Here is a 26,637-nt window from a genome sequence, read left to right on the forward strand (position 1 = left end):
GGGATAATAAAGTGACTGGTTTCTAGTGGATGGGCCTCCATAAATGAGTAAAGATGAATATTAGCCTTCAGATATAGTGGAAGTTCATCTAGTGCTAGTATGCCTAAGTAATTTAAAGTGAACCCCCAGCAATTCAATAGACTGGTAGTTGTGAGACCAGATGGTGCGATTAACTGTATGTCATGCCCACCAGGAGGAACCAATGGCTGTCCAATTATATAGCAAAATTGTGCAGCTACCTCGATTGTCTGGTCTCAGCAGTTTGCATTCTAAATAACTAGTTTGCAGTCTAAAAACTAAATATTAAAATATAGATGGCCTTCTGAGCATCATTACCAGACTATGTACATAGCTTTTGAATTTTCCATTAAATTTTTAAAAGAAAATGTTACTTAATGTATCTATTTTTTAGGTCGGAAAGTTAATAAAGGAAGCTGCTGGAAAGTCCAACCTTAAGAGAGTTTCACTGGAGCTTGGAGGAAAAAGTCCACTTATTATTTTTGCTGATGCAGATTGTTAGTATAACTCACTACGTTATTTTTACTGTTTATTTTAGATTGTTATTATAAGCATTGTCATTATCAGTAAGTTCACCCCTTGGCGACACATGGCATACTAGTGTGTCACAGCGGGAAGTGATTTCTCGCAAATTGATGTAGTAGTACATCATGATGATCGGGTGGGCACGGGAGCTGTGCATGCCTGATCAATGCAGGGGCCCGGCTGTGACTGACAGCAGGACCCCTGCTGTATCCGCAGAGGGAGGGGACTGCCTCTCCATTGGCCCCTCGCGCTGCAGTGACAGTGGGCCAATGGCTGTCATGGCAGCCCCTAGCCTCGCAAAGGCCTCGGTGTCTGCCATGTACGGAAGCCTATGAGAACCAGCCCCCAGGCTACATTGAAACAGGGATCAGATCCTGAAATGTTGAAGTCACTGTACTGGGACAAAAATAAAAAATGAACAAAACTTTTTTAAAAAAGTGCCCCTTTCCCTTAATCCAGCGATTTTTTTTTTTATATATTTTTTTAAAATAAAAAATATTAATATTTAAATATAAAATAAAAATAGACATATTAGATATTGCCGCGTCCGTAACGAGCGGTTCTATAGAATTATTACATGATCTACCCCCTCAGGTTCCTACTCTAGGAATGCATCAGGGGGTATTCAAATGCTACATGGCAATTTAAGATTATCCCAGTGAAATCTGCCCTCCAAAATCCGTATGTTGCTTATTCCCTTCTACGCCCTGCCATGTGCCTTTACAGCAGTTTACGACCACATAAGGGGTGTTTCTGTAAACTGCAGAATACAATCTAAAATTGTACTACATCTAAAATCGCAAAAAAATTAAATGACATTTACAAAATTATGCCAACATAAAGTAGACATATGAGAAATGTAAAGTAATAACTATTTTATGAGGTATCACTATCTGTCTTAAAGGCAGAGAAACAGAAATTTAGAAAATTGCAACTTTTTCCAAATTTTTGGTAAATTTTGGACCTTTTTATAAATAAAGGTGAAATATATCATCTCAAATGTACCACTTTCATGAAGTACAATATGTCACAAGAAAACAGTCTCAGAATGGCTTGGATAAGTAAAAACATTCCAAAGTTATTACCAGATAAAGTGACACATCAGATTTCCAAAATTTGTCTTGGTCTTTTAGGTGAAAAATAGCTTGGTCCTGAAAGGGTTAAGACTGCTCCTATGCTATTATTCACAACTTTAAAAAATATATATAAAAAAATGTAAAAATTCAAAATCACCCCTTTTACCCAAAATTAAAACAAAATACATAAAAAATTAAACATCAAGGACATCGCCGCATGCAAAAACACCTGCACTATTAAAATATAAAAATATTTATCACATACAGCAAATGGTGAAATGAAAAAGAAAGTTCAAAACATTCTAAAGTTTTTATTTTTTTCAGTATTAACCCCTTCAACCCTGGGCCTGTTTTCACCTTCCTGCCCAGGCCATTTTTTGGAAATCTGACGTGTCACTTTATGTGGTGATAACGTTAAAACGCTTTTACTTATACAGGCCATTCTGAGATTGTTTTCTCGTCACATATTGAACTTCATGACAGTGGTAAAAATAAGTAAAAAAAACAAACATTTTTATTCATAAAAAAAAACCAAATTTACCAAAAATTGGGAAAAATTGGGAAATTTCAGAATTTCACTTTTTTGGCAGATTTTAAATTTTAATCTATTTTTTCCAGTAGCAAAGCAAGGGTTAACAGCCAAATAAAACTCAATATTTATTACCCTGATTCTTAAGGTTTACAGAAACACCCCACATGTGATCGTAAACTGCTGTACGGGCACACGGCAGGGCGCAGAAGGAAAGGAACGCCATATGGTTTTTGGAAGGCAAATTTAGCTGAACTGGTTTTTAGATGCCATGTCCCATTTGAAGCCCCCCTGATGCACCCCTACAGTAGAAACTCAAAAAAGTGACCACATTTTGGAAACTACGGGATAAGGTGCCAGTTTTATTGGTACTATTTTGGGGTACATATGATTTTTTATTGCTCTATATTAAGTTTTTTGTGAGGCAAGGTAACAAAAAAATTTATGTTTTGGCACCGTTTTTATAAAAAAAATTTACAGCGTTTAACCGAGGGATTAGGTCATGTGACTTTTTTATAGAGCAGATTGTTACGCACGTGGCAATACTTAATATGTCTACTTTTTCTTATTTATTTAAGTTTTACACAATAATAGCATTTTTGAAACCGAAATAATGATATTTTAGTGTCTCATAGTCTGAGAGCCATAGCTTTTTTCATTTTTTGACCGATTCTCTCAGGTAGGGTCCCATTTTTTGCAGGATGAGGTGACGGTCTGATTGGTTTTTCTTTACAAAGTTTTAAATTTTTTTTACGGTGTTCACCTGAGTGGTTAGGTCATGTGATATTTTTATAGAGCTGTTTGTTACGGACGTGTCGATACCTAATATGTATATATTTTTTTATGTATTTCACTTAATAATAGCAGTTTTGACACAAAAATGATGTTTTAGAGTCTTTATGTTCTGAGAGCTATAGTTTTTTTTATTTTTTGGGCGATTGTCTTAGGTAGGGGCTCATTTTTTGCGGGATGAGGTGATGTTTTTATTGATACCATTTTGGGCGGCATACGCCTTTTTGATCGCTTGGTGTTGCACTTTTTGTGATGTAAGGTGACAAAAATAGCTTTTTTTTACACTGTTTTTATGTTTATTTTTTTATGATGTTTATCGGACAGGGTGGATCATGTGATATATTTATAGAGCCGGTCATTATGGACGCGGCGATACCCAATATGTGTGTTGTTGTTTTTTTTCTGTTTTTATTATAAAATAAGGGGAAAGGCGTTTTTTTTCTTTTTTACTTTATTAATTTTATTACTTTATTAATTTTATTAAAAACAATTTTTTTTTAAACTTTTTTTACTTTACTTTATTTATGACATTCACTTTTGGGGGTCTGATCCCCTCTGCAATGCATTACAATAAATCTGTATTGTAATGCATTGCCTGTTAGTGTATGACACTGAGTCATACACTAACAGGTTGCCTAGGAGACCCAGCCTGAGGCTGGATCTCCTCGGCTCCCGTAGAATCCAGTTCCCGATGCCGTGCAAGGCATTGAGCACCCTCTGCGCGGCATCGGGCTGCCTTGTGTCGCATCGGGTCCCCGCCACAGCAGCGCGGGGACTTGATGCTCTCCCTCACCCGACACAAACCTCTTCTATGTCGCGGTCAGCGCGGACCGCGGCATAGAAGGGGTTAATCGCGCTTTTACAGCGATGCCGGCAGATACAGCAGGGGCCCAGCTACCACGGACTGCCGGGCCCCTGCAGTGATTGCGCGCGCACCGCTCCGGTGCCCGCGCGATCACTATGACGTACTATTATGTCAAATTGCGGGAACTCAGTGGTTCCCATGACGTAACAGTACGTCAAAGGTCGGGAAGGGGTTAAACCGCAAGAAAAACTGTATGTGTGTGGTGTCGTTGTAATTGTTCTGAAAATAACCACATAGGAAATGCTATAAAAACAAAACCCATAAAACTGTGGTGGAATTGTATTTTTATTTTTTTATAATTCCACACCATTTAGATTTTTTTCCAGCTTCCCACTACATTGTATGCAACTATAAATGGTGCCGTTAGAAAGTACAAATTGTCCTTCAAAAGACAAGCCCTATGGCTTTATCAATTGTAAAGTAAAAAAATTACGCCTTTGGGAAGGCTGAAAGTAAAAATCAAAAAATCAAAAATAGAAAATCACCTGGTCTTGAAGGCGTTAAATTCCTGTTCATTCTGGGCTTTGCAGTCAAGGAGGCAGTCCTTTCAGTGATTGACAGCTATCTTTGTATCCACAGTCATAGGAAAGGCTGTCAGTCACTCCTTAACTTCAAAGCCCAGAATGAGCAGCAATTTAATTGAATAAATTAAATTAAAGTTATACTGAATATTTTCCCTACTAAACTATATATCAATCTGCCCAGCTCCTCCTGCTCTATAACATGCTCAGACACCATGTTCAAAGTGACAGGTTCCCTTTAAGAAATTTTTAAGTCTGTTTTTCTTCATTGATGGACAATAAAGGGGATTTCTGATTTATAGACATTAATAGCCATGCATACTAAACTTGAAAAAACAAATTGCTTCATCTATTTCTCAAATAATCTGTGCAATATACTTTTTATTCCAGTGGACCTGGCAGTAGAGACAGCCCACCAAGCTCTGTTCTATCACCAAGGGCAATGTTGTATAGCTGCATCTCGATTATTTGTGGAAGAACAAATCTATGATGAATTTGTGCGCAAAAGTGTTGAGAGAGCTAAAAAACGGGTTCTAGGAGATACCCTCTCACCTGCAACAGAGCAAGGGCCACAGGTATATTTTTGTTTTCTTAACTTAATAGTTACATAATGGTCATGAAGGGTGAATTTATATAAAAAGCTAGTTCTTGAGATATGATGATTCACAATCATATAGACATTGATATTTGTTATGTTGTAGTTAGTCTGAGCTAGGGAATTTATCTGACTGACCTTGAATCTGCCAGTTCAAGTTTAGGTTTTGATCAAGTTTTTGATGCAGTTTGTTGAAGCTAAAACTAGGATGTTATACCTGCAATTTGTCCCGGCTGCTTTTTCTTCTCCTTATGGGTATTCCTGCTGGAGCACTCGCCTGTTGTCTTCCTTGCTGTTTCTCTGGCTTCTTGCTGGTTCCTGATGGTCCCAGCCACCAAAGCAGAGCTGCCCTCTCACTCCACACATGCTGAGGCCTGTTTTTCACCTGTTCTGCTTCTCACTGCCTGTAGGATGGGTGTGCTCTCTCCATCTCTTCAAGGGCTAACAGGCACCTCAATCCTTCCCAGCCTGTTGTTGGTCAACCCACGGTATTTAAGGCAGCTTCCCTTATGGGAGTGTGCCTGAGCAATAGGTTCTAGATAGCTAGTTTTCTCAACAAACAACGATGGCTCCACTCATACGTTAATAAGTGCCATGCATATCTTCAAAAATTCCAACACAGCAAAACTGTGCCCAGCAGTAATTTATATAAAATATATATTTTATTGATCACTACATAAAATAAATACTTTAAAATGGTGGCATACATATACAAGAAATAAATGAATCACACTGGTACATTATATGTTAAAAGTACAGGCTTCAAAAGTATGGTGATGGCATAATTGCATTACCCACATGGTAAGAAGCATCAAGATGTGGTTAATCAAGGAAAAACCTTAGTATATAGTAAACCACATTGGAGATGCAAACAACTAGTGGGAATAAAACAAACTGCCACATATGACATACATATAAAGTGCCTAGTGCCAAACAGCTAATGTCAAAACTATAAGGGAGTATATCATGAATGTAATACCAACCAGTATGATCCAAACCTTGTATTCAGGGGGCTGGATCTCACAGGCTGTCACGGAAGGCAACCACGATGCCTAAGGAAGGCATCGGGCTGCCTTCCCTGCCATCGGGTCCCCGTCACAGCAGCGCAGGGACCCGATGGCCACCCGCACCCAGCACGATGCCGCACGTGCCTTGGTCCACTGTGACCGCGGCAGTACGAGGGTTAATGCGCCGGCATCGGTGACTGCCGAACCCCTGCCGCTGATCGGGCTAGCGCAGCTCTTGCACCCGCTCGATCAGCATGACGTACATGTACGTCACTGGTTTTTAAGTCCCGGCCAGATATGACGTACATGTACGTCTTGTGTCCTTAAGGGTTAAAGGGTGATGACCAGGGGAATCAAATAATGTCCTTAGGAGTAGCCCTAAGACAAATCTGTTCAGTGGCACAGAAGACCCACATTCGCTTCCATAGTTGTGGATTCAGAAGAAGGCATCTACCAGATCCAGCACTTACATTATTTATGTATTTATTTTTTCTGTTCCTATACCAGATTGGAGAAAACAGCCTCATAGAGGTGAACCTAGCCTTATTGTTATTAGGGGATGTCAGGCTTATTTCTAGTAGCGTTTTTTCAGCTGTCAAATATCCCACATTTAGTTTCCCAGTAAGTCTAGTAGAATTATACACTTGTGTACCTTAATAAAAGAGTGCTGTGCGTAAAGATACCAAAGGGTGTTATAATTATACATAGAAGTAAGAGCTGATGTATTGGTGCTATGTGAATATGCCAGGTTCCCAGGCTTTCTATGCTCTAGGGATCAAAATGTGCAAGAAAATAACTAGTCTAGTCCTTGGCAAGACTCCAAGGTATTGTTTTCAGTTCTTGGCCTAGACACATGATTAAACATACCGCTTGAACTGCTACCAAATTGAATTCTGATGTGTACATCTTTTTTACAAAAGAAAAAAAAACAAAAAAAACATAAACCTTTATCTTAGCAGAAAGATCTCATGCAGAAGAACCTTGAGTCTGTTGTTGATGGGATTTTAACAAGCACCACAGTGCGCAATATACTGTAAATGCCTTTTCAGTGGCCCACTTTCTAGTCTTTATAGTAGGTGTCTAATGAGATTATCATTTTCTTTTTTTGAATCAGATCTTTTTTATTGAGTGTTTACCATGTAAATACATTGTTGTACAGATCTTAACAAAAAAAGGGATATACAGACATAACTGTTATAATGCTGACATCAATCAGGCTACCAAACAATCAGCAATACTCTTATTTTTACCCTTCCCCCCACCCTTCCCCTCCCGCCCCCCTGTAGCACAAAAGTATAAAAATACAATATTAGACGTTGTTATTCAGACGTCAAAAACGACAGCCAGGGTTCCCATAATTTCTCAAACTTTGATGGGCATCTACGCTTCTGGTATACCACCCGTTCATAACTTAACATCGTGTCTACTGCACCTAAGAATTCACCTAAGGTGGGCGGCGCTGTCTGTATCCAATGCAAGGCAATTAATTTCCTAGCTACATATAGCACTCTGCCTATCGCTATTTTATGTACCTGACTACTGGACAGTTCAGAGACATAACCCAGCACACACACTCTAGGGTCCAGCGGTATCCGTACTTCGTATACGTCATGTATAGTCTGGGTTATCATTTTCCAGTATCTCCCTAGCCTCTCGCACTTCCACAGCATATGCATCAAGTCCGCAAACTCTACAGAGCACCTTGGACAGTCAGCCGTAGGTCTATAACCAATGCGGAACAAAAAAAACGGTGTCTTGTAGACCCTGTGGACTATAAACAGCTGCGAGAGTTTACGTCCCTCGCTCAAGGAAGAGAGAGGTATTGCCTCTAGTATGTCAGACCATTGAACATCTGTTAGTTTGCCTACATCCTTTTCCCACTTGCCCCTAGCCACCAGCGGGTGCAATAACAAAAACTTATCTAGTAGCAACTTGTATACACTGGAGATCATCCCTCTTTTCGCCCCTTTGGACAGAATCTGATGTAATGCGATATCCCTCCCAGCCATCACAGTCGGACCCCTAAATGTGGAATTGTATGCATGTCTCACTTGAAGGTACTTATAGAAGTGAGTCCTGGGTAGCTTGTATATTTCTTGCAACCTGGAGAAGGACACAAACTTTTTATCTTCCAGAAGGTGGCCTAATCTCAGGATCCCCTTCCTTTTCCATGCTCCAAAATCTGACAAAGAAAGGAACTCCGGCAGCACAGGATTGCCCCACAGTGGAGTGTATTCTGTATTGCCAACAATTCCCCTTAGCTGCTTAACCCTATTCCAAGTAGACTGCATCAAATACCCCAGATCCCCCATCGGACCACCTTTCCCGGCACTTTTAGTCTCCAGGAGCAACATTAGGTCACTAGATGACAAGCAATGAGTAAACAACTGACATGTCACCTCACTCTGCTCCGGGTCCGTCCACCCTTTAAAGTGCTGGCATTGTGCAGCTAGGAAATAAACCCAAGGGTTTGGTATTGCAAGACCCCCCTTCCGTTTTAGGATATTGCAATGTTTCAAGTTTAATTCTCGGTTGCCCCTTGCGCCATATGAGCTCCCTGAAAATAGCATTTATCTGATCAAATTTAGACTTTGACAGCCAGACCGGGGAATTATGCAAAATATAAAGTAACTGGGGCATCAACACCATTTTAATAAGATTTGGTCTTCCCGCCACCGATAGATATAGTTTACACCACGCTCTAACTTTACTCCTAAACTTAATAACCAGCGGGTCAAAGTTAAGGCGCTCAAAGTCCCGAAGTCTGGGGGATACATGTATACTCAAGGACTTAAAGTATACTACGCACGGAATATTCCTCTGTCGCACAATCTGCGACTGCTCTTGCCCGTCAAGCAGCATAATTGCCGACTTACCCCAATTTATAGTTAGACCCGACAGGGCACCGAAGCGGTCAATAATTGTCATAGCCGCTGCCAGGGATGGACCAGTGTCCCCTAAAAAGAGCAACGTGTCGTCTGCATACATCGCCACTTTATTGTTAACTGCCCCATATTGGAACCCCCGAATGTCTAAAGACCTACGAATCGCTGCAGCTAGAGGCTCAATCGCGACTGCAAATAGCAGCGGCGACAACGGGCACCCCTGTCTAGTTCCCCTGCCCAAACAGAACTTAGGGGACACCCCACCATTCGCCCTAATACAAGCTTTTGGACTAGAGTATAACACCCTGACCCAGGATATGTACTCATCTCCAAATCCCATATGCACCAAAACTCTCCACAGGAAGCGCCATTCCATGCTGTCAAAGGCCTTGGCCGCGTCTAAAGAAAGGATTGCTCTATCTCCAACATTTTCAGCTGGGAGTTGAATATTGGCAAACACTCTTCTTATATTGATTGACGTAGATTTCTGAGGCATGAAGCCAGTCTGGTCAGAGTGTATGATAGACAAAATAACTTTAGATAGACGGGTGGCCAATACCTTCGCAAGCAACTTAACGTCAGTGGAGAGCAAAGAGATCGGTCTATATGAGTCAGGGAGAGAGTGATCCTTGTCCGGCTTAGGAATGACGACTATAAGCGCCTCCTGCATAGACGGAGACAACACCCCCCTTTCCTTAGAATAATTAAGTACCTTCAAAAGTTCCGGGAGCAGTACTTACACAAAGGTTTTATATACTTCCGCTGGAAGCCCATCTAATCCTGGCGCTTTGTCATTAGCCATAGCACCCAATGCCACCCTCATTTCCTCCAACTCAATCGGCTCCTCTAATCGCATGCTATCCTCCCTTGACAACTTAGGGAGATCCAATGTATTCAAAAAGGCGTCAATCTCCTCATCTGAACATGACACCTTAGAAGTATACAGAGAGGAATAAAAATTATTTAGTATATTTAAGATGTTCTCAGTATCACGCCTCAAGATGCCATTGGAATCTATCAGGCCAGTAATACATTGCGAACCTTGCTGAGCTTTCGCTATAATCGAGAGCATATGACCGACACTTTCCCCTTCTGTAAAAAATTTTTTGCTTGTAAAAGAGCCGTTTCCTCTCCGCTACCTCCAAGATGTGACATCTCAGCTCCTCCTGTCTAGCCTTTAAAGCATTACTTGTTAGGATAGTTGGGGTAAGCACAAAGGCTTCCTCCGCAAGCTTCATATTCATATGTTTTTGTAGATCGAGCTCTCTAGATTTAGATTTAATCCGACTGACTGATTTAATTAGGGAGCCCCTGAGGAAGGCCTTCATCGCCTCCCAAACAACCAACGGAGATGCAGTTCCCACATTTATGCGGAAATATTCCCTAAGGGATTGAAGCGTATCAGACATATCACCCATCAGTGTTAACCAAAAAGCGTTCAAACGCCAGTATTTTGCCCCCGGTCTGGCTGTCTCAGAAATTTCAAGGGCGACACTAAATATGGAGTGGTCCGATAAGGTCCTGGCAAGATACTCTGAGTTCCGTACAAGTGGAAACATGGGAGCATTCACCAAACCCATATCTATACGCGATAGGGAGCCATAGGTCAAGGAGCAACACGAGTACTTCCTGTCCAGGGGGTGGGTCTCCCTCCATACGTCCGTCAGACCTACTTCGCTCAGTAGTCTCGCGAACGGAGTTTCACCAGTACCACCATCACCAGGTATGACCTGACATCTATCAAGCGAGCTATTGAGCACGTTATTAAAGTCACCCACTATTAGCATTGGAAGCTCAGAAAACTCTGCCATAAAACCCAAAAGCTTTCTCAGAGGTACCGAGGAAAATGGTGGGGGTATATAGATAGTTGCAAACACCATTCTCAACCCTTGGACCACACAATGCACTCCTATAAACCTTCCCTCCTCATCCACACATTCCCTTAGGCATTCAAACTTAATATTTTTATGGACCAGGATACTAACCCCCCTGGAATGCGAGGAGAAGACGGAATGCACCGAATAACCGAACCACAGCTTTTGCATACCATGTATAGATTGTTTGGTCATATGCATTTCTTGCAGGCATATTATTGCCGGCTGGTATCTAGATAAGTAGCGGAATAAACTGTGTCTTTTCGTAGCATCCGCCATTCCCCTCACATTCCAGCTAAGTATTCTTGTAGCAGATCCCATAAGAGTGTATACAAAAATAAAAGTAGGTTAGGGTCACATACATCTCCAAGTCCCACAAGCTGCAAGAAAAAGCAATGTTAATCAACATATTATAGTCTCCCATCTCTTCCTCATTTCCCCCTTCTAGGTGAACAAGGACTGTACATTTCAACATCTTAGAATTACTATCTTTGACACATTTGGCATTAATAACCCTCAGTAAACCCTTCCCCCCCTCCCCCCACACACCTATCCCTACCCTCACAATAAACATAAGTAGCATAATCAAATTTGCTAGTCAACCTGGGGCCAATAATGTGAACCTGGCCCAACAGCGCCTGGAGCAGCACAGCATCCAACACGATACCACTCGCAGGCACAATGAGAAAGTGGGGAGCAACCAAGGGCGTACGCTCTACCCACGAAGTGTCTCCAGCAACCGGCTAAAGACAGAAAAGAAATGTCAACAGAGGTGAATAGATAGTCCAGGGGACATCGAAACTCCATCCAAGATCAAACATATCCAACAGTCTCAGGTGTCAGTCGATGGGATCCTAAGGCGACGCTCATTTTGATCTAGCCACTTGACCGCAGCATCTGAATCTTCAAAAAACACAGCGGATCCAAACGCCACCACTCTGAGCCTGGCCGGGAACATCATGGAATACTGGACTTGCAAATCCCTCAACCTCCTTTTAATATCCATAAAGCGAGCCCTTTTCTTCTGTACATCCGACGAATAGTCCGGGAACAGTGACACCTGTACCCCATTTATTTTCAGATCAGGGTGGGACCTCGCGGCCCTCAGTATAGTGTCCCTGTCGCGATAATACAGGATTTTAGCTAGTATTGGGCGTGGCGGACGTCCTGGTGGCAGGGGTCTGGTGGGGACTCGGTGGGCCCGTTCAACCGCATATAGTGCAGAAAGTCCTCTATCTCGGAATTTATCCGCAAACCACTTTTCAATAAATTCAGTAGGATCTGGGCCTTCTGACTTCTCTGGTATTCCCACCAGCCAAATATTATTGCGGCGAGTGCGGTTTTCAAGATCGTCAGTTTTTGCATAAAGCGCCGCTATATCTTTTGACGCGACACAGCTCTCTTTCTGTAGGGTAGCAGCCCCATCTTCCAGGTCCGAGACCCTCCTCTCTACCTCAGAGGTGCGTTCAGCCACCTTATGAAGGTCATGACGTATAATGGAGATTTCAGCCTTTAGGCTTCCAATATTTATATTCATAGATTTGAGGGTGACGTTGCAGTTAGCAATAGCTACCATCACATCCTTTAAAGTGGGCTCAGGAGTAGTGACCTCTGGCAGGCCTTCTTCAATGCTGCCCTCCCCCACATCTTGCTGGCCGAGGAGCTGCTGATCATCAGCACAGGGGCCTTCCTGCTCCCCTATGCCCTCATCTGATGGTGTCAGGGTGCCGTCTCTTGCACCCCAGTCATGCCTGGGGGACTGCTGTTGTTGTTTGTGAGCAAAGCGCTCCAGCCGCGCTGCAGCTCCCTGACTCACCGCCGACCGCAAGTCAGGCCAGTCCTCTTCATCGGCGCCATCTTGGAAGCGGCTCTCCTTCTCCTGTCGGCTCGGTGTTTTGCCTCTTTTTCGCCGGCATGTTCTCTGAACTCTTAGCCGGATCGCTTGCGGAGTGTGTCCCCTGCCTCTCTGAGTAAGTACAACGTAAATCGCCACCGCTGAAGGCGAAAAATACAGGATGCTTGCCGGAGCTGATGCGATGTGCGCCGAACTCCATGCGCCGCTAGGCTCCGCCCCCCAGATTATCATTTTCAGTGGAAAAGGATCTAAAGTAAATTACAGAAATAAGATAATAATGCACTTAGTAAAGTAGATGCAAGCATTATATATGGACAAAGTCCTCACTCTGATATGATATCTAAGACACTTAGCCAATATGTTTTGATCAAAACACATCTGAGCCCGCCTACCAAGCACCAAGGTGGTCTCAGGTCAGGCGGGTCCTACGCTAAACCTACCTAAGCCATTGGGCTTCTATGTTCAGAAGCGCAGACGCCACACATATGGTGTGCTGCTCCTAGTCACCTCCATGTGCATCAAGCAACCAATGGGAGGAGGAGCAAGCACACCCATATGTACCACCTAATCAAGGCGATCTATTGGATAGGAAGGGCAAAAGTGCAGAGGAATGCTACTCCCAAGATATAATAGGTGCGCATTCACACTTGAAGGTGCCACTCCCTCAAGCAAATACTACATAGACAAAAAAAATCACAGAAAAAACCAAGTTAAGAGCATCCTGCACGGTATGATATACAAATGTGCGGATGTCCCTGGACATATTATTGAAGAAAATCACAGAAATAAGATAATAATTCACTTAGTAAAGTAGATGCAAGCATTATATAAGAACAAAGTCCTCACTCTGATATGATAATATCTGAGACACTTAGCCAATATATTTTGATCAAAACACATCTGAGCCCGCCTACCAAGCGCCAAGGTGGTCTCAGGTCAGGCGGGTCCTACGCTAAAAATACCTAAGCCATTGGGCTTCTATGTTCAGGAGCGCAGATGCCGCACATATGGTGTGCTGCTCCTAGTCACCTCCATGTGCATCAAGCAACCAATGGGAGGAGGAGCAAGCACACCCATATGTACCACCTAATCAAGGTGCTCTATTGGATAGGAAGGGCAAAAGTGCAGAGGAATGCTACTCCCAAGCCATTGGGCTTCTATGTTCAGGAGCACTTTTGCCCTTCCTATCCAATAGAGCGCCTTGATTAGGTGGTACATATGGGTGTACTTGCTCCTCCTCCCATTGGTTGCTTGATGCACATGGAGGTGACTAGGAGCAGCACACCATATGTGCGGCGTCTGCGCTCCTGAACATAGAAGCCCAATGGCTTATGTAGGTTTAGCGTAGGACCCGCCCTGACCTGAGACCACCTTGGCGCTTGGTAGGCGGGCTCAGATGTGTTTTGATCAAAATATATTGGCTAAGTGTCTCAGATATTATCCTATTCCGATCACCGTCCTATTCCGCGGTGATCGGAACCCGGTGCCTGATCAAATCATTGAGCAGGCACCTTGGCTAAATGTGCGGGGGGGTTCCGTGACCCCCCCGTGTCGGTGATCGCCGCAAACCGCAGGTCCATTCAGACCTGCGGTTTGCAGCTTTTACATGTTGCGGGCGGCGGCGGGCTGTAGGGGGGACCCGATGTCAAGGAAGGCAGCACGATGCCTTCCTGAGGCATCGGCGCTGCCTTCCTGTAACGAGCCTGTGAGATCCAGCCCCCTGGATCTCACAGGCCGAAAGCTGTATGAGTAATACACACTGTATTACTCATACAGCCAATGCATTCCAATACAGAAGTATTGGAATGCATTATAAAGGATTAGACCCCCAAAAGTTAAAGTCCCAAAGAGGGACAAAAAAAAAAGTTTAAAAAATAAAGTTTTCCCCCTCAAAAAATTAAAAGTCTCAAGTAAAAATAAACAAAAACGTCATTTTCCCCAAATAAAGTAAAAAAAAAAAGGTCAAAATTAGGAGAAAAAAATAAGTAGACATAGACATATTAGGTATCGCCGTGTCCGTATCGACCGGCTCTATAAACATATCACATGACCTAACCCCTCAGATAAACACCGTAAAAAAATTAAATTTGTGCTAAATAAACAATTTTTTTGTCACCTTATATCAGAAAAAGTACAACAGAAAGCGATCAAATAGGTGTATGCCCACCAAAATAGTACCAATCTAATCGTCAACTCATCCCGCAAAAAATGAGCCCCTACCTAAGACAATCGCCCAAAAAATAAAAGGCTCAGAATATGGAGACACTAAAACATCATTTTTTTTTTTTTAAAAAAGCTATTGTGTAAAACTTACATAAATAAAAAAAAGTATACATATTAGGTATCACCGCGTCCTTAATAACCTGCTCTATAAAAATCTCACATGACCTAACCCCTCAGGTGAATACCGTAAAAAAAAAAAAAGGTGTAAAAAAAAAAATTTTTGGTCACGTTAGATCACAAAAAGTGTAATATCAAGCGATCAAAAAGTCATATGCACCCATAGTGCCAATCAGACATCTCATCCCGCAAAAAATTAGACCCTACCTAAGATAATCGCCCAAAAACTGAAAAAACTATGGCTCTCAGAATATGGGGACACTAAAACATGATTTTTTTTTGTTTCAAAAATGAAATCATTGTGTAAAACTTACATAAATAAAAAAATTGTATACATATTAGGTATCGCCGCGTCAGTGACAACCTGGTCTATAAAAATACCACATGATCTAACCTGTCAGATGAATGCTGTAAATAACAAAAAAATAAAAACGGTGCCAAAACAGCTATTTCTTGTTACCTTGCCTCACAAAGTGTAATATAGAGCAACCAAAAATCATATACAGTACAGACCAAAAGTTTGGACACACCTTCTCATTCAAAGAGTTTTCTTTATTTTCATGACTATGAAAATTGTAGATTCACACTGAAGGCATCAAAACTATGAATTGACACATGTGGAATTATATGCATAACAAACAAGTGTGAAACAACTGAATATATATCATATTCTAGGTTCTTCAAAGTAGCCACCTTTTGCTTTGATTACTGCTTTGCACACTCTTGGCATTCTCTTGATGAGCTTCAAGAGGTAGTCCCCTGAAATGGTTTTCACTTCACAGGTGTGCCCTGTCAGGTTTAATAAGTGGGATTTCTTGCCTTATAAATGGGGTTGGGACCATCAGTGGCATTGAGGAGAAGTCAGGTGGATACACAGCTTATAGTCCTACTGAATAGACTGTAAGAATTTGTATTATGGGAAGAAAAAAGCAGCTAAGTAAAGAAAAACGAGTGGCCATCATTACTTTAAGGAATGAAGGTCAGTCAGTCAGCCGAAAAATTGGGAAAACTTTGAAAGTAAAGGCTATTTGACCATGAAGGAGAGTGATGGGGTGCTGCGCCAGATGACCTGGCCTCCACAGTCACCGGACCTGAACCCAATCGAGATGGTTTGGGGTGAGCTGGACCGCAGAGTGAAGTCAAAAAGGCTAACAAGTGCTAAGCATCTCTGGGAACTCCTTCAAGACTGTTGGAAGACCATTTCAGGGGACTACCTCTTGAAGCTCATCAAGAGAATGCCAAGAGTGTGCAAAGCAGTAATCAAAGCAAAAGGTGGATACTTTGAAGAACCTAGAATATGACATATTTTCAGTTGTTTCACACTTGTTTGTTATGTATATAATTCCACATGTGTTAATTCATAGTTTTGATGCCTTCATAGTCATGAAAATAAAGAAAACTCTTTGAATGAGAAGGTGTGTCCAAACTTTTGGTCTGTACTGTATACCCTAAACTAGTACCAACAAAACTGCCACCCTATCCCGTAGTTTCTAAAATGGGGTCACTTTTTTTGAGTTTCTACTCTAGGGGTGCATCGGGGGGCTTCAAATGGGACATGGTGTCAAAAAAACTGTCCAGCAAAATCTGCTTTCCAAAAACCGTACTGCATTCCTTTCCTTCTGCGCCCTTCCGTGTGCCCGTACAGCGGTTTACGACCACATATGGGGTGTTTCTGTAATCTACAGAATCAGAGCCATAAATATTGAGTTTTGTTTGGCTGTTAACCCTTGCTTTGTAACTGGAAAAAAATTATTAAAATGGGAAATCTGCCAAAAAAGTGAAATTTTGAAATTGTATCTCTATTTTACATTAATTCTTGTGGAACACCTAAAGGGTTAACAATGTTTGTAAAATCAGTTTTGAAACTTGGAAATTTGCAAATATTTCCACATTTTTGCTAAATTAGTTTTTTTATAAATAAAAATGAATTTTTTTGACTCCATTTTACCAGTGTCATGAAGTACAATATGTGACAAAAAGACAATCTCAGAATGGCCTGGATAAGTCAAAGCGTTTTAAAGTTATCACCACTTAAAGTGACAATGGTCAGATTTGCAAAAAATGGCCTGGTCCTTAAGGTGAAATATGGCTGTGTCCTTAAGGAGTTAAGGGGAATGGAGTGCAGATTCATGTGGGAAAACATGACTTTTTTTATTTTAGCACTTAACAAAATGGGAAAAAGTGAGGATGTGAAGACTTTCCGAATCCACTATAATTGCAATGTGTAGATACAGTTAAATTACACACATCCAGATAAAGCCTGTGAGGATCTAACTGCACAAGGCATGTATGCCAGAAGAAAGGCTGAACATCTACAAATTTCTTCAAGGAAGTCATTTCACTTGTATTGCAGTCAAGCGTAAAGCTTTTATCGTCAATCTCATTATCTTGGGTCTAGATTCTGCATTATAGAGGTTGGCTCAAGTTACAGGATAAACAAGTTAACAAAAAACTGGAGAAAGGAAACCTGAGATTGTGGTGAAAAAGAATTACATGGTCTGTTAACTCTTGTGCTAAACTGGAATTATTGTTATCGCCATAGGTATTGTCATGATGACCACAAATTCCAATGTTAATAGAATTTTTTGGCAGTTCCATTACTTACAATTATTTAAAACAACTTTCAAATGCTTGTGTATATAAGTAATTACATGATCTGATTCTACAATTTTGTTACAATGAACGTGTTTTGTAAAAATAACATACACTCTTCATAATTTTGTACTTCAGATTGACAAGGAGCAATATGACCGAATTCTTGATTTAATTGAAAGTGGAAAGAAAGAAGGAGCAAAACTGGAATGTGGAGGTGGCCCATGGGGCAATAAAGGCCTCTTCATCCAGCCTACGGTTTTCTCAAATGTTAAAGATGAGATGCGCATTGCCAAAGAAGAGGTATGTGTCACAGGTAATGGGGAGGGGAAAACACCAGATAACACACAAAAGGAAATAGACCGGAGTCTAGGCCTCAAAGCAAAGGGAGAGGGATGGTGACCTCCTAGGAATCCCTAGACCTCTCCCTGACTCCTGCCAATATGAGTAGACCCTGAAGGTGGAAATACTCATACACCAGAACCTTAGCCCTGGAGACCCTGGAAATCCCTAGGAGTAGTGGCAGGGAATAAGACTACTGGTTCCTTCTAGATGAAGGAACCAGGATCTCTCTGAGGCCTACAAAACAACCAACACAAGCCAACAACAAAATGCACTTAGCTTAAAGAAGAATGGAGGAGCAGGTGATCCACCAGCTCAACCAATTCCAGCAGGAAATATCAACCGCATGGTAAGCAGTGTAGGTCAGAACTAAATAGAGCCTCAGTAATGACCACAAGCTGCACCTGACAAGAGGTTTAGTCATTACCAAACAATAACACTGCAAGGAGAAAACAGAGAGACTGTCAGATACCTTCACATGCCGCCAGTCTCTCAGATCTTTTCACATGTGGCATGGGAGGGACTGTGACAGTATGTTCAGAAGTTAATTAAGTGAATGTTGTCATCCTTTCTCATCCATCCATTACTTTATTCAAAGGCAGTGTCACTTTTTTTTTGTTTTGCTTATAAAATTTCTTGTCTTGTTTTATTATTTTAGAATTATGGTAGCCCCTGATGGATTTTGAGCTTAGGATAACATTATGAAAGAACAGCCTGAGTTAAAATGTTGTCCTATTAGGACTTAGAATGCTACAGAGGATGGTTTCCCATTCAAGACCCTCCTCTGTGAAGCTGAGAGAGACGTGCTCAAATAGATGCATTTAATCATTAAGAGGGTTTCCCCAACATTAAATGTTATTTTAATATAATTCCGCATGACAATTAGTTACTATTGTAATTTACTTTCTGTCCTACAGTTGTAAGATATTCCATTTACTTCATTATAATGACACCTTTGGTGTTTAATCTGTATAGTAATGTGCGTGTTCACCTACTGAGGTGGTTGCACATGCTCAGCTTCATCCTTCAACATCCACTGGCTATATCTACCATTAGAGGATGTGAAAATTACAGGGCGAAAGCATACCCCCTGAAACGGTGCACACCCTGAGCTGTGATGGGAAGAAAGCTGCAGTAGAAAGGAGTGGACACACACCCTAATCTAGAAGATCAATTAGAGCAAAGAATGGGCAGATCTCTGGATTCATGTGAGGTACTGGGCTATTTGTTAGAAAGAGATGTTCTGTATCAGTCACGGCTTAACCCCTTTTAATTTCAATGGCCACCAGATAATACAAAATTTTACGTGCAGCAAAGTAATGGCATTTGCTGATTAGTGAGTATCATGAAATAAATTCAAGATGCAATCAGTTATAATTAAAAGCTAAATTAAATTAGCATATACATAAGGATAAAGGTCCCAGAAAAAGGGATAATTATAAATAGAGATGAGCGAATCAAAGCTGACGAAGTGGAATTCGTTTAGAATTTCAGGAAAAATTTGATTAGCAATGAATGTTAATTTCCTCGCGCTTCGTGATAAGGACTGAGGACATGGGGCATGGAACTCTGGGAAGGCGGGATCACCCAGATTGACATGCCTGCATGCAGCCAATCAGCAGCCAGCCAGCCCTGTGATGTCACAGCCCTATAAATACGGTAGCCATTTTATATTCTGCCATTTTCCAGCGTTCAGAGTGCAGGGACAGACGTGTGAAGGCGCTAGAGACAGCAATTAGAAAAACCTCATTGTGGAAAAAAAAAAGACAGAAAAAATTATTTATAAGTGCAGGGAAAGGATAGGGAGGAAACATTTCAAAGCATCTTAGTGCAGGGAGAGATGGCAGAAGGCGCTAGGGACATTGATAGGAAAGTGATTTACAAGTGCAGGGAATGATTATTTGGGTATCCAAATAGTCATTAGATAGCTCTTAGAGGCTTATATCTTAGTATCTTATTCAGTACTACAAGAAAATATATACGCATTTCACTTCTGCAGTTATTTCTGGTGAAAGCATATAGGGGCGTATTTCAGTAACTAAGATAAATATATATGCACTACACTGTTGCAGTTATTTCTGGTGAAAGCGTATAGGGGCATATTTCAGTACAACAAGAAATATATATACGTACTGCACTGTTGCAGTTATTTCAGGTGAAAGCGTATAGGGGCGTATTTCCGTACGACAAGAAAAATATATACGCACTTCACTCTATTTTTTTCTGGTCAAAGCGTATAGTGGCCTATTTCAGTCCAACAAGAAATATATATTCTCAGGTCATTTCTGCAGTTATTTCTGGTGAAAGCGTGTAGGGTCGTATCTAAGTAAAAAAAGAAAAATATATACGCACTGCACTGTTGCAGTTATTTATGGTAAAAGTGTACAGGGGCATATGTCAGTAAAAAATGAAAAATATATACACACTGCACTGTTGCAGCTATTTCTGGTGAAAGCGTATAGGGGCGTATTTCAGTACTGAAAGAAAAATATATACGCACTTCACTCTTTTATTTTTTTCTGGTCAAAGCGTATAGTGGTCAATTTTAGTCCAACAAGAAAAATATATTCTCAGGTCACTACTGCAGTTATTTCTGGTGAAAGCGTATAGGGGCATATTTCAGTACTACAAGAAAAATGTATTCTCATTTCACTGTTGCAGTTATATCTGGTAAAGCCTTTACTGGCGTATTGCAGTAGAAAAAGAAATATACATTTGCCATTCGCTGGTGCACTTACATGTAGAAAAACCTTTATTGACTTATATCATTAGAAAAATAAATATACATTCGACATTCGTTTCTGCACTTATATCTTAAAAAAACTTTATTGACGTATATCAGTAGAAAAATAAAAATATATTCAGCGTTCACTGTTGCAGTTATATGTGGTAAAGCCTTTAGTGGCGTATTTCAGTAGAAAAATAAAGATATATTCAGCATTCAGCGCTGCAGTTATATGTGGGAAAGTCCTTTTTACTGTATGGACTAAATTACGTTGTGGTGAAATTTTGTATTTACGTTTCACTCACTGCGTTCTTACATGACGACGTCCATAAGAGAGGCGCACCAATATAGGTGAATACACTATGCACTAACCCTGCACAAAAATGCGAACTAATTCACACCATCCCACATCTATCTGCGGTATTGCTTACTGGACACTAAGGGGACTTCTCTGCAGCACAGAAACCGGACGAGGACCGAGTCTCGCTCTTCCAGCGCGGACCTACTTCCTCCGCTACGTCCCATTCATTTCAGATCACTCCGCTTCAGGAGCTGTTGTTTTTTTTTTAAACTGACAGCCTATAACCCTCTGTTGAAAAGCCTTTAGTAGCGTATATGCATGGAAAAATAAAAATATACTCTGTGTTCACTGTTCCAGTTATATGTGGTAAAGCCTTTAGTGGCGTATATCAGTAGAAAAAGAAAAATGTATTTGGCGTTCAGCGCGGCAGTTATATGCGGTAAAATCTTTTGGGACTTATTTCAGTGGTAAAAAAAATAGTGTTCAGCTCTGCAGTTATATGCGGTAAAATCTTTTTTGAATTATTTTGGTGGAAAAGAAATCTTGTATTCAGCATTAAGCGCTGCAGTTATATGCTGTAAAATCTTTTTTTAATTATTTGGGTGGACAAAAAATCTTGTAATATGCATTAAGCGCAGGCACTTATATGCGTTAAAATCTTTTTTGAATTATTTGGGTGGACAAAAAAATCTTGTATTCTGCATTAAGTGATTTTTTGAATTATTTCCGTGGAAATACAAATGTCCACCTCCTCCATTAACTTCCTCATCTCTTCATTAGCATCGAACACACTAACTTTACACCCCCACCCCCCACCCCGCCATGACTGGTGCACTATTTTGGCCTTCGGCTTGGCTGACATCATCATTTATTTGACACTTCTTCTGATCTGTCAGAAGGAAGGAAAAACGAGATGCACAATGGATCCTGTCTGTGTAGCAGCTTTAAGGCCTGTATGGTCCCATCAGTATTTGCTTATGATTTGGTAGCCAAAAGCAGGAGTGGGTACAAGACACAGAAGACATGCAAATATTCCATTCACGTGTCATCTCTGTTTAAGATACACTCCGTCTTTCTTTGCCTTTAGCAATACTGATGGATTATTGAGCAAATGCTGACCGAGTGAAGGCGTATGCTCCACAAACAGGATCCGTTTTTTCTGGGTAATTGTTCTGATGGATCAGAGAATGGGGAAAATGAATCAGTGACGTCATTTCAAACTTACTGCTGACACCCTCTCCACTCTGTCAGGGGGGGCTCTACTTGTATAAGCGTTTAATAGATCAGGTTCTGTAGACATCTATGTGGAATCAGCTGACGAGAGTGTAAAAGGAGTGCGCTTCTTCTTGACGCTAACATCTACCTGTAAGGCTGAGTTGATACTTGAGTCATTTAGTCAGTTTTGGCCCCGTGACCGCCGAAATAAGTGAAGTATGCTGTGATTCTAAGAGAGACTGACTCACAGTATTATTTCACTACCACAGCAGACTCCCTATGCGTGTTACTGCAAGTCACAGTGTTCTACACCACTATAAAGGCTCTCAGCCAGCCGTTTTTTAACGTAATTAACCGCAAATTTATTCGGATCGAACCGATTTTTTCCCCGAAAAATTCGGCGAACTGGTGAATCGAATTTTGGAAAAATTCGCTCATGTCTAATTATGAACAATACACATTGTCATTTTTTATGAATGTGTTTTATAGAGAAGCATCTAGCCAACAAAGAGAAGAACTGGTAGCAAGTATTTTTATCACAGCCAGTGTCAATAGGCCACATCGTCAAAATCTGTAGGGTTCTGCAGCTGGGACCCCCATTCATCTGGAGAGTAGCCATATTCAGTTTTGGTAGCTGATCAAGAGCAGGCAGCACATGCACAGAAGCTTTCCATTAAAATAAATGGATGGTACAGAAAGTTACCAGCATTTAAGGGTTCTGAATATGTGGCTACTTTTTATTATATAAATGTAACATATTTTCCATTTGTATATAAACCAATGTTGAGTGAAAAATCTATGCGGCCAGCATACCACTTTACAAAGGCAGGCCATCTAGATTTCCTAGAGCCTTGGATGGCAAAGCCCATAATTACCCCCAGCAGCATGATTACTTTTTCATTGATAACTATTTAAACCCATGATAGATAGATAGATAGACAGATAGCCCAGTTCAGACCCCGAGTTCACAAGGCATTCACTATTGCCACATATCCTAGTTATCCTATAGAGTCAGGGATGCTCAACCTGCGGCTCTCCAGCTGTTGTAAAACTACAACTCCCATCATGCCCTCCTGTAGGCTGATAGCTTTAGGCTGTCCGGGTATGCTGGGAGTTGTAGTTTTGCAACAGCTGGTGGGCCACAGGTTGAGCATTCCTGCTATAGACTGCTATAGATATTATCATTTACCTCTTGACTTCTAGGAATACCGTTTACCAAAAACTAGATCCCCATTATTGGATTATTGATGACTGATTACTGGACCACTATAGATATTTATTATTAAAGTACACATATGTATGGAGTCTAATTATCATCTGTTACATCTTCACCCCAAATGGCCAAATTGTCAGTGAAGGACATTGAAACAACAGATATGGATTTGTAATAATTGTGGCGACCAGGGACATAAAACTAACATATGAAGATATACACTATATCGACATCCCTATTTAAATGGCTTGCTTATTTAGAATGCTTCCCCTGATATCCTCCAAAGGTTTTTATATGGGTTTTCTTGCTTCTTGCTGATATATAAAATATGTCTATATTTTATGTCTATAGATATTTGGGCCTGTACAGCAAATTATGAAGTTCAAAACTATCGATGAAGTAATTAAGAGGGCAAACAACACTACATATGGACTGGCTGCTGGAGTTTTCACCAAAGACCTTGACAAAGCAATGACGTTTTCTGCTGCTCTTCAAGCAGGAACTGTCTGGTAAGCAGCAACTGTGTACATGTAAGCGATCAAGGTGGAATTATGAATGTCTGCTAAAAGTAGAACACTAATATCCTTAGAGGAACATTTGTTAAGACTAGCATTTTTCACGCCGGTCTCAAATCCCTCTGCGCTGCCAGAAGAAGCGGCAAATTTATGTGGAGACGCAGGCCTCTACATAAGTTTGGCTCTTTGTCCAGCAAGGCAACGGGACTTGAGAATGTTCCCCTAAGGCAGCACTCTTGCTGGTATAGATGTAAGCCATTTTCCATGCCAAAAACCAGCATGGAAATTGATAAATGAGCCAGGCCTGTTGATCCGCCTGCTTCCCTGCCTATGCCGAGCCCCCTTTTTTAGCCACTTCGGAAAAGTGGCATGAGCAGGAAAAAGTCGCAAATTTTACTGCACAAATGGCGTGCAACAAAATTTGCAACCTATTTACTCCACAAAAGATTAGTAAATGTCCTCGTAATGTACATATATTAGCATATGCATAAGAGAGCAATTTTGGAAGTGTATCCACATTATTCCAGCAAATTCCTTGTAGGTGGATCTTTTCAGCAAAATGCTACACAACGGGCATAGGCTAAAGATGGCAGTGAGTGCCCCAATGTTAAAGGTACACTAAACACAGAATTTATAAAAAAAATAAAATATCCCCACCCTTCCTTCCTGCATCTCCTCCTTTTCCTATTTTGTCTCATATCATTGTAAAAAATTTAGAAAGATACTCCCAGAGGGTCAACTATATCCACCCTTCTCCTCCTCACAGTTGTATAACAGACTATGAGACAAGTGACAGGAGCAGGTGCCTCCCCGCGCTGTCCTGTCTGCAGTAGAATAATATTATTGTTAAGCCTCACCCCTTAGCTAATCCTTGCCTCTCAGCTGGTCTCCAGCCTAAGACAGAGCAGATCAACAGTAGATTAACCTTTTTATTCTCTGCAGAGTTTAAAGAGCCTCTGTCAGTATGATCAACCCTATTAAGCCAGGTATATTCCCTGGTAGGGTTAAAGGAAGTCTGTCATCAAAGTTTCACCTTTTTAACCCTTCCCATAGCTTTCTAGCAGCCTTACAGTTAATAAAAACGTTACCTTTATGAGCAATCCTGGACTTAATAAAAACCGTTAGCCAGCGCATGCGCATTAATTACTGTGATGCCGTACAAGGAATGGGCATCGCAGTGCGCATGCGCCGGCCGACGGACTGAGTGCGGGATCTCGGCGAAACAAGAAGTAAGTAGATGGGCGGTCAGAGGGAAAGGATTGGCAGGCAGAGGGAAAGAATTGGCGGGGGGAGGCGACGATAAGGCTGAGCTAGCTGGGCACCTACGAGGGTAACGCCGCCCCTGGGCACTTGCGAGCCCTCATTTGCATATGCTACTAAGTTGTTTTTATAAGTCCAGGATTGCTCATAAAGGTAACGTTTTTATTAACTGTAAGGATGCTAGAAAGCTATGGGAAGGGTTAAAAAGGTGAAACTTTGATGACAGACTCCCTTTAAGCATGCTGATTGAAATGATACCTTATTTATCTTTGTAGGTTGCAGCATTCCTGAGATCTTTATGTAAATCAGGCAGTTAGAGCACCAAGGGCCGAGCTGTAGTGCTTCTAGCACCGCTACAGCTATGCCCCTGGTACTTATTACACTCCCCCCTCCCCTTTGATTGACAGGGCTAATAGCTCTGTCTTATTGTGCCTGCATGGTGACTCTCTAATAACTATTGGTGGTCTAGCATTAGATGGAGTCATTGTGTCAGTGGGTTTTATCAAAATAATACATTCCCCTAGGAATGCATGATTTTGATAATGTACTGTATGTATGTAATTAATTGAGGTAGTGAACCTTCTGCAGAGGAGAGCGAGCGCTGTATGGGGAGGAGACAATACTTCCCTTTCCATCCTGCTAGCAGCTGCACTCCTCCACTGTGTGTGAAGCCGCTGGCATCTCCACTTGTGATTAAAGGGGCAGGGCGCTGTGGAGGTCACTGTTAAAGGGGTGGGTACTGTGGAGGTCACTGTTTAAGAGGCGTTCACTGTGGATGTTACTGTTAACGAGGCAGGCTGCTGTGAAAGGAATATGTTATCTGCTAGTATAATAGTAGAATGTAGAATTGAGATAACAGTATGCCAGTTGTATTGTTCTCCTGATAAGCCTAAAGATGTCCACAGAGTACTATACTTATCAGTGATATGTATGATGCTCTAATTTAGTTATTCATCCTCATCCCCTCTCTGGCCACAGTAAATCAAGTCAAGTGAGACTATTTTCCGTGCTAAAGGTCCAAGCAAAACAGGAAGTTCAAGTGTCAGGAGGACAGGAAGCAGAATACATTAAGAGAATTATACCCAAAAAAATAAAAATTACATACAATATTACATATGGGCTGTTAACATGTAAGAAAAACATATTGATAATAGTGTCCCTTTATTTGTCTTATGGTCCCAAAACTCATAAACAAGAGGATTTTCAGTAGATAAGACTTCTTATTCCTGAGCTGGTTTATCCTGGGGCTATTTCCCCTAACTAAAAATTATCACCTTCTTACATGTTTTCTTTTTTACATTTCTTCATCTCTTTGCATTCTCTCTGTGACATATTTAGGAACTGCAATAAAGGTTTGTCCTGCTGTATGATGTAGACCATCTGTGGTCCTGAACGTGCAGAGAGATTTTTTAATTTAGGTGGAGAATAATATGGCATGCAAATAAAAGCTATGTACATAGAACATGATTATTGCTAGGACTTAAATTACTGTGTTACATAAGAAATGCTGTAAATGCTGGCGGAACAGCTGCTCCATGACACATTGCTTCTAGTTAAGACATACAGTATATCGTTAGGTCAAAAGAGTTTAT

At 41.2% G+C, this 26,637-nt stretch overlaps 1 protein-coding gene across 1 annotated transcript in view; it reads left to right on the plus strand.

The window, feature by feature from the left end:
- ALDH1A1 (aldehyde dehydrogenase 1 family member A1) overlaps window positions 1-26,637 on the plus strand; it is a 55,133-nt gene that overhangs the window by 22,845 nt on the left and 5,651 nt on the right. The window contains exons 8-11 of the mRNA XM_040417075.1: window positions 413-515; window positions 4,717-4,901; window positions 17,613-17,777; window positions 23,622-23,779. Coding sequence (XP_040273009.1) covers window positions 413-515; window positions 4,717-4,901; window positions 17,613-17,777; window positions 23,622-23,779 — 611 coding nt within the window. The remainder of the gene's footprint in view (window positions 1-412; window positions 516-4,716; window positions 4,902-17,612; window positions 17,778-23,621; window positions 23,780-26,637) is intronic.

The sequence above is a fragment of the Bufo bufo genome, chromosome 2, assembly GCF_905171765.1.
Source record: "Bufo bufo chromosome 2, aBufBuf1.1, whole genome shotgun sequence".
Classification (NCBI taxonomy): domain Eukaryota; kingdom Metazoa; phylum Chordata; class Amphibia; order Anura; family Bufonidae; genus Bufo; species Bufo bufo.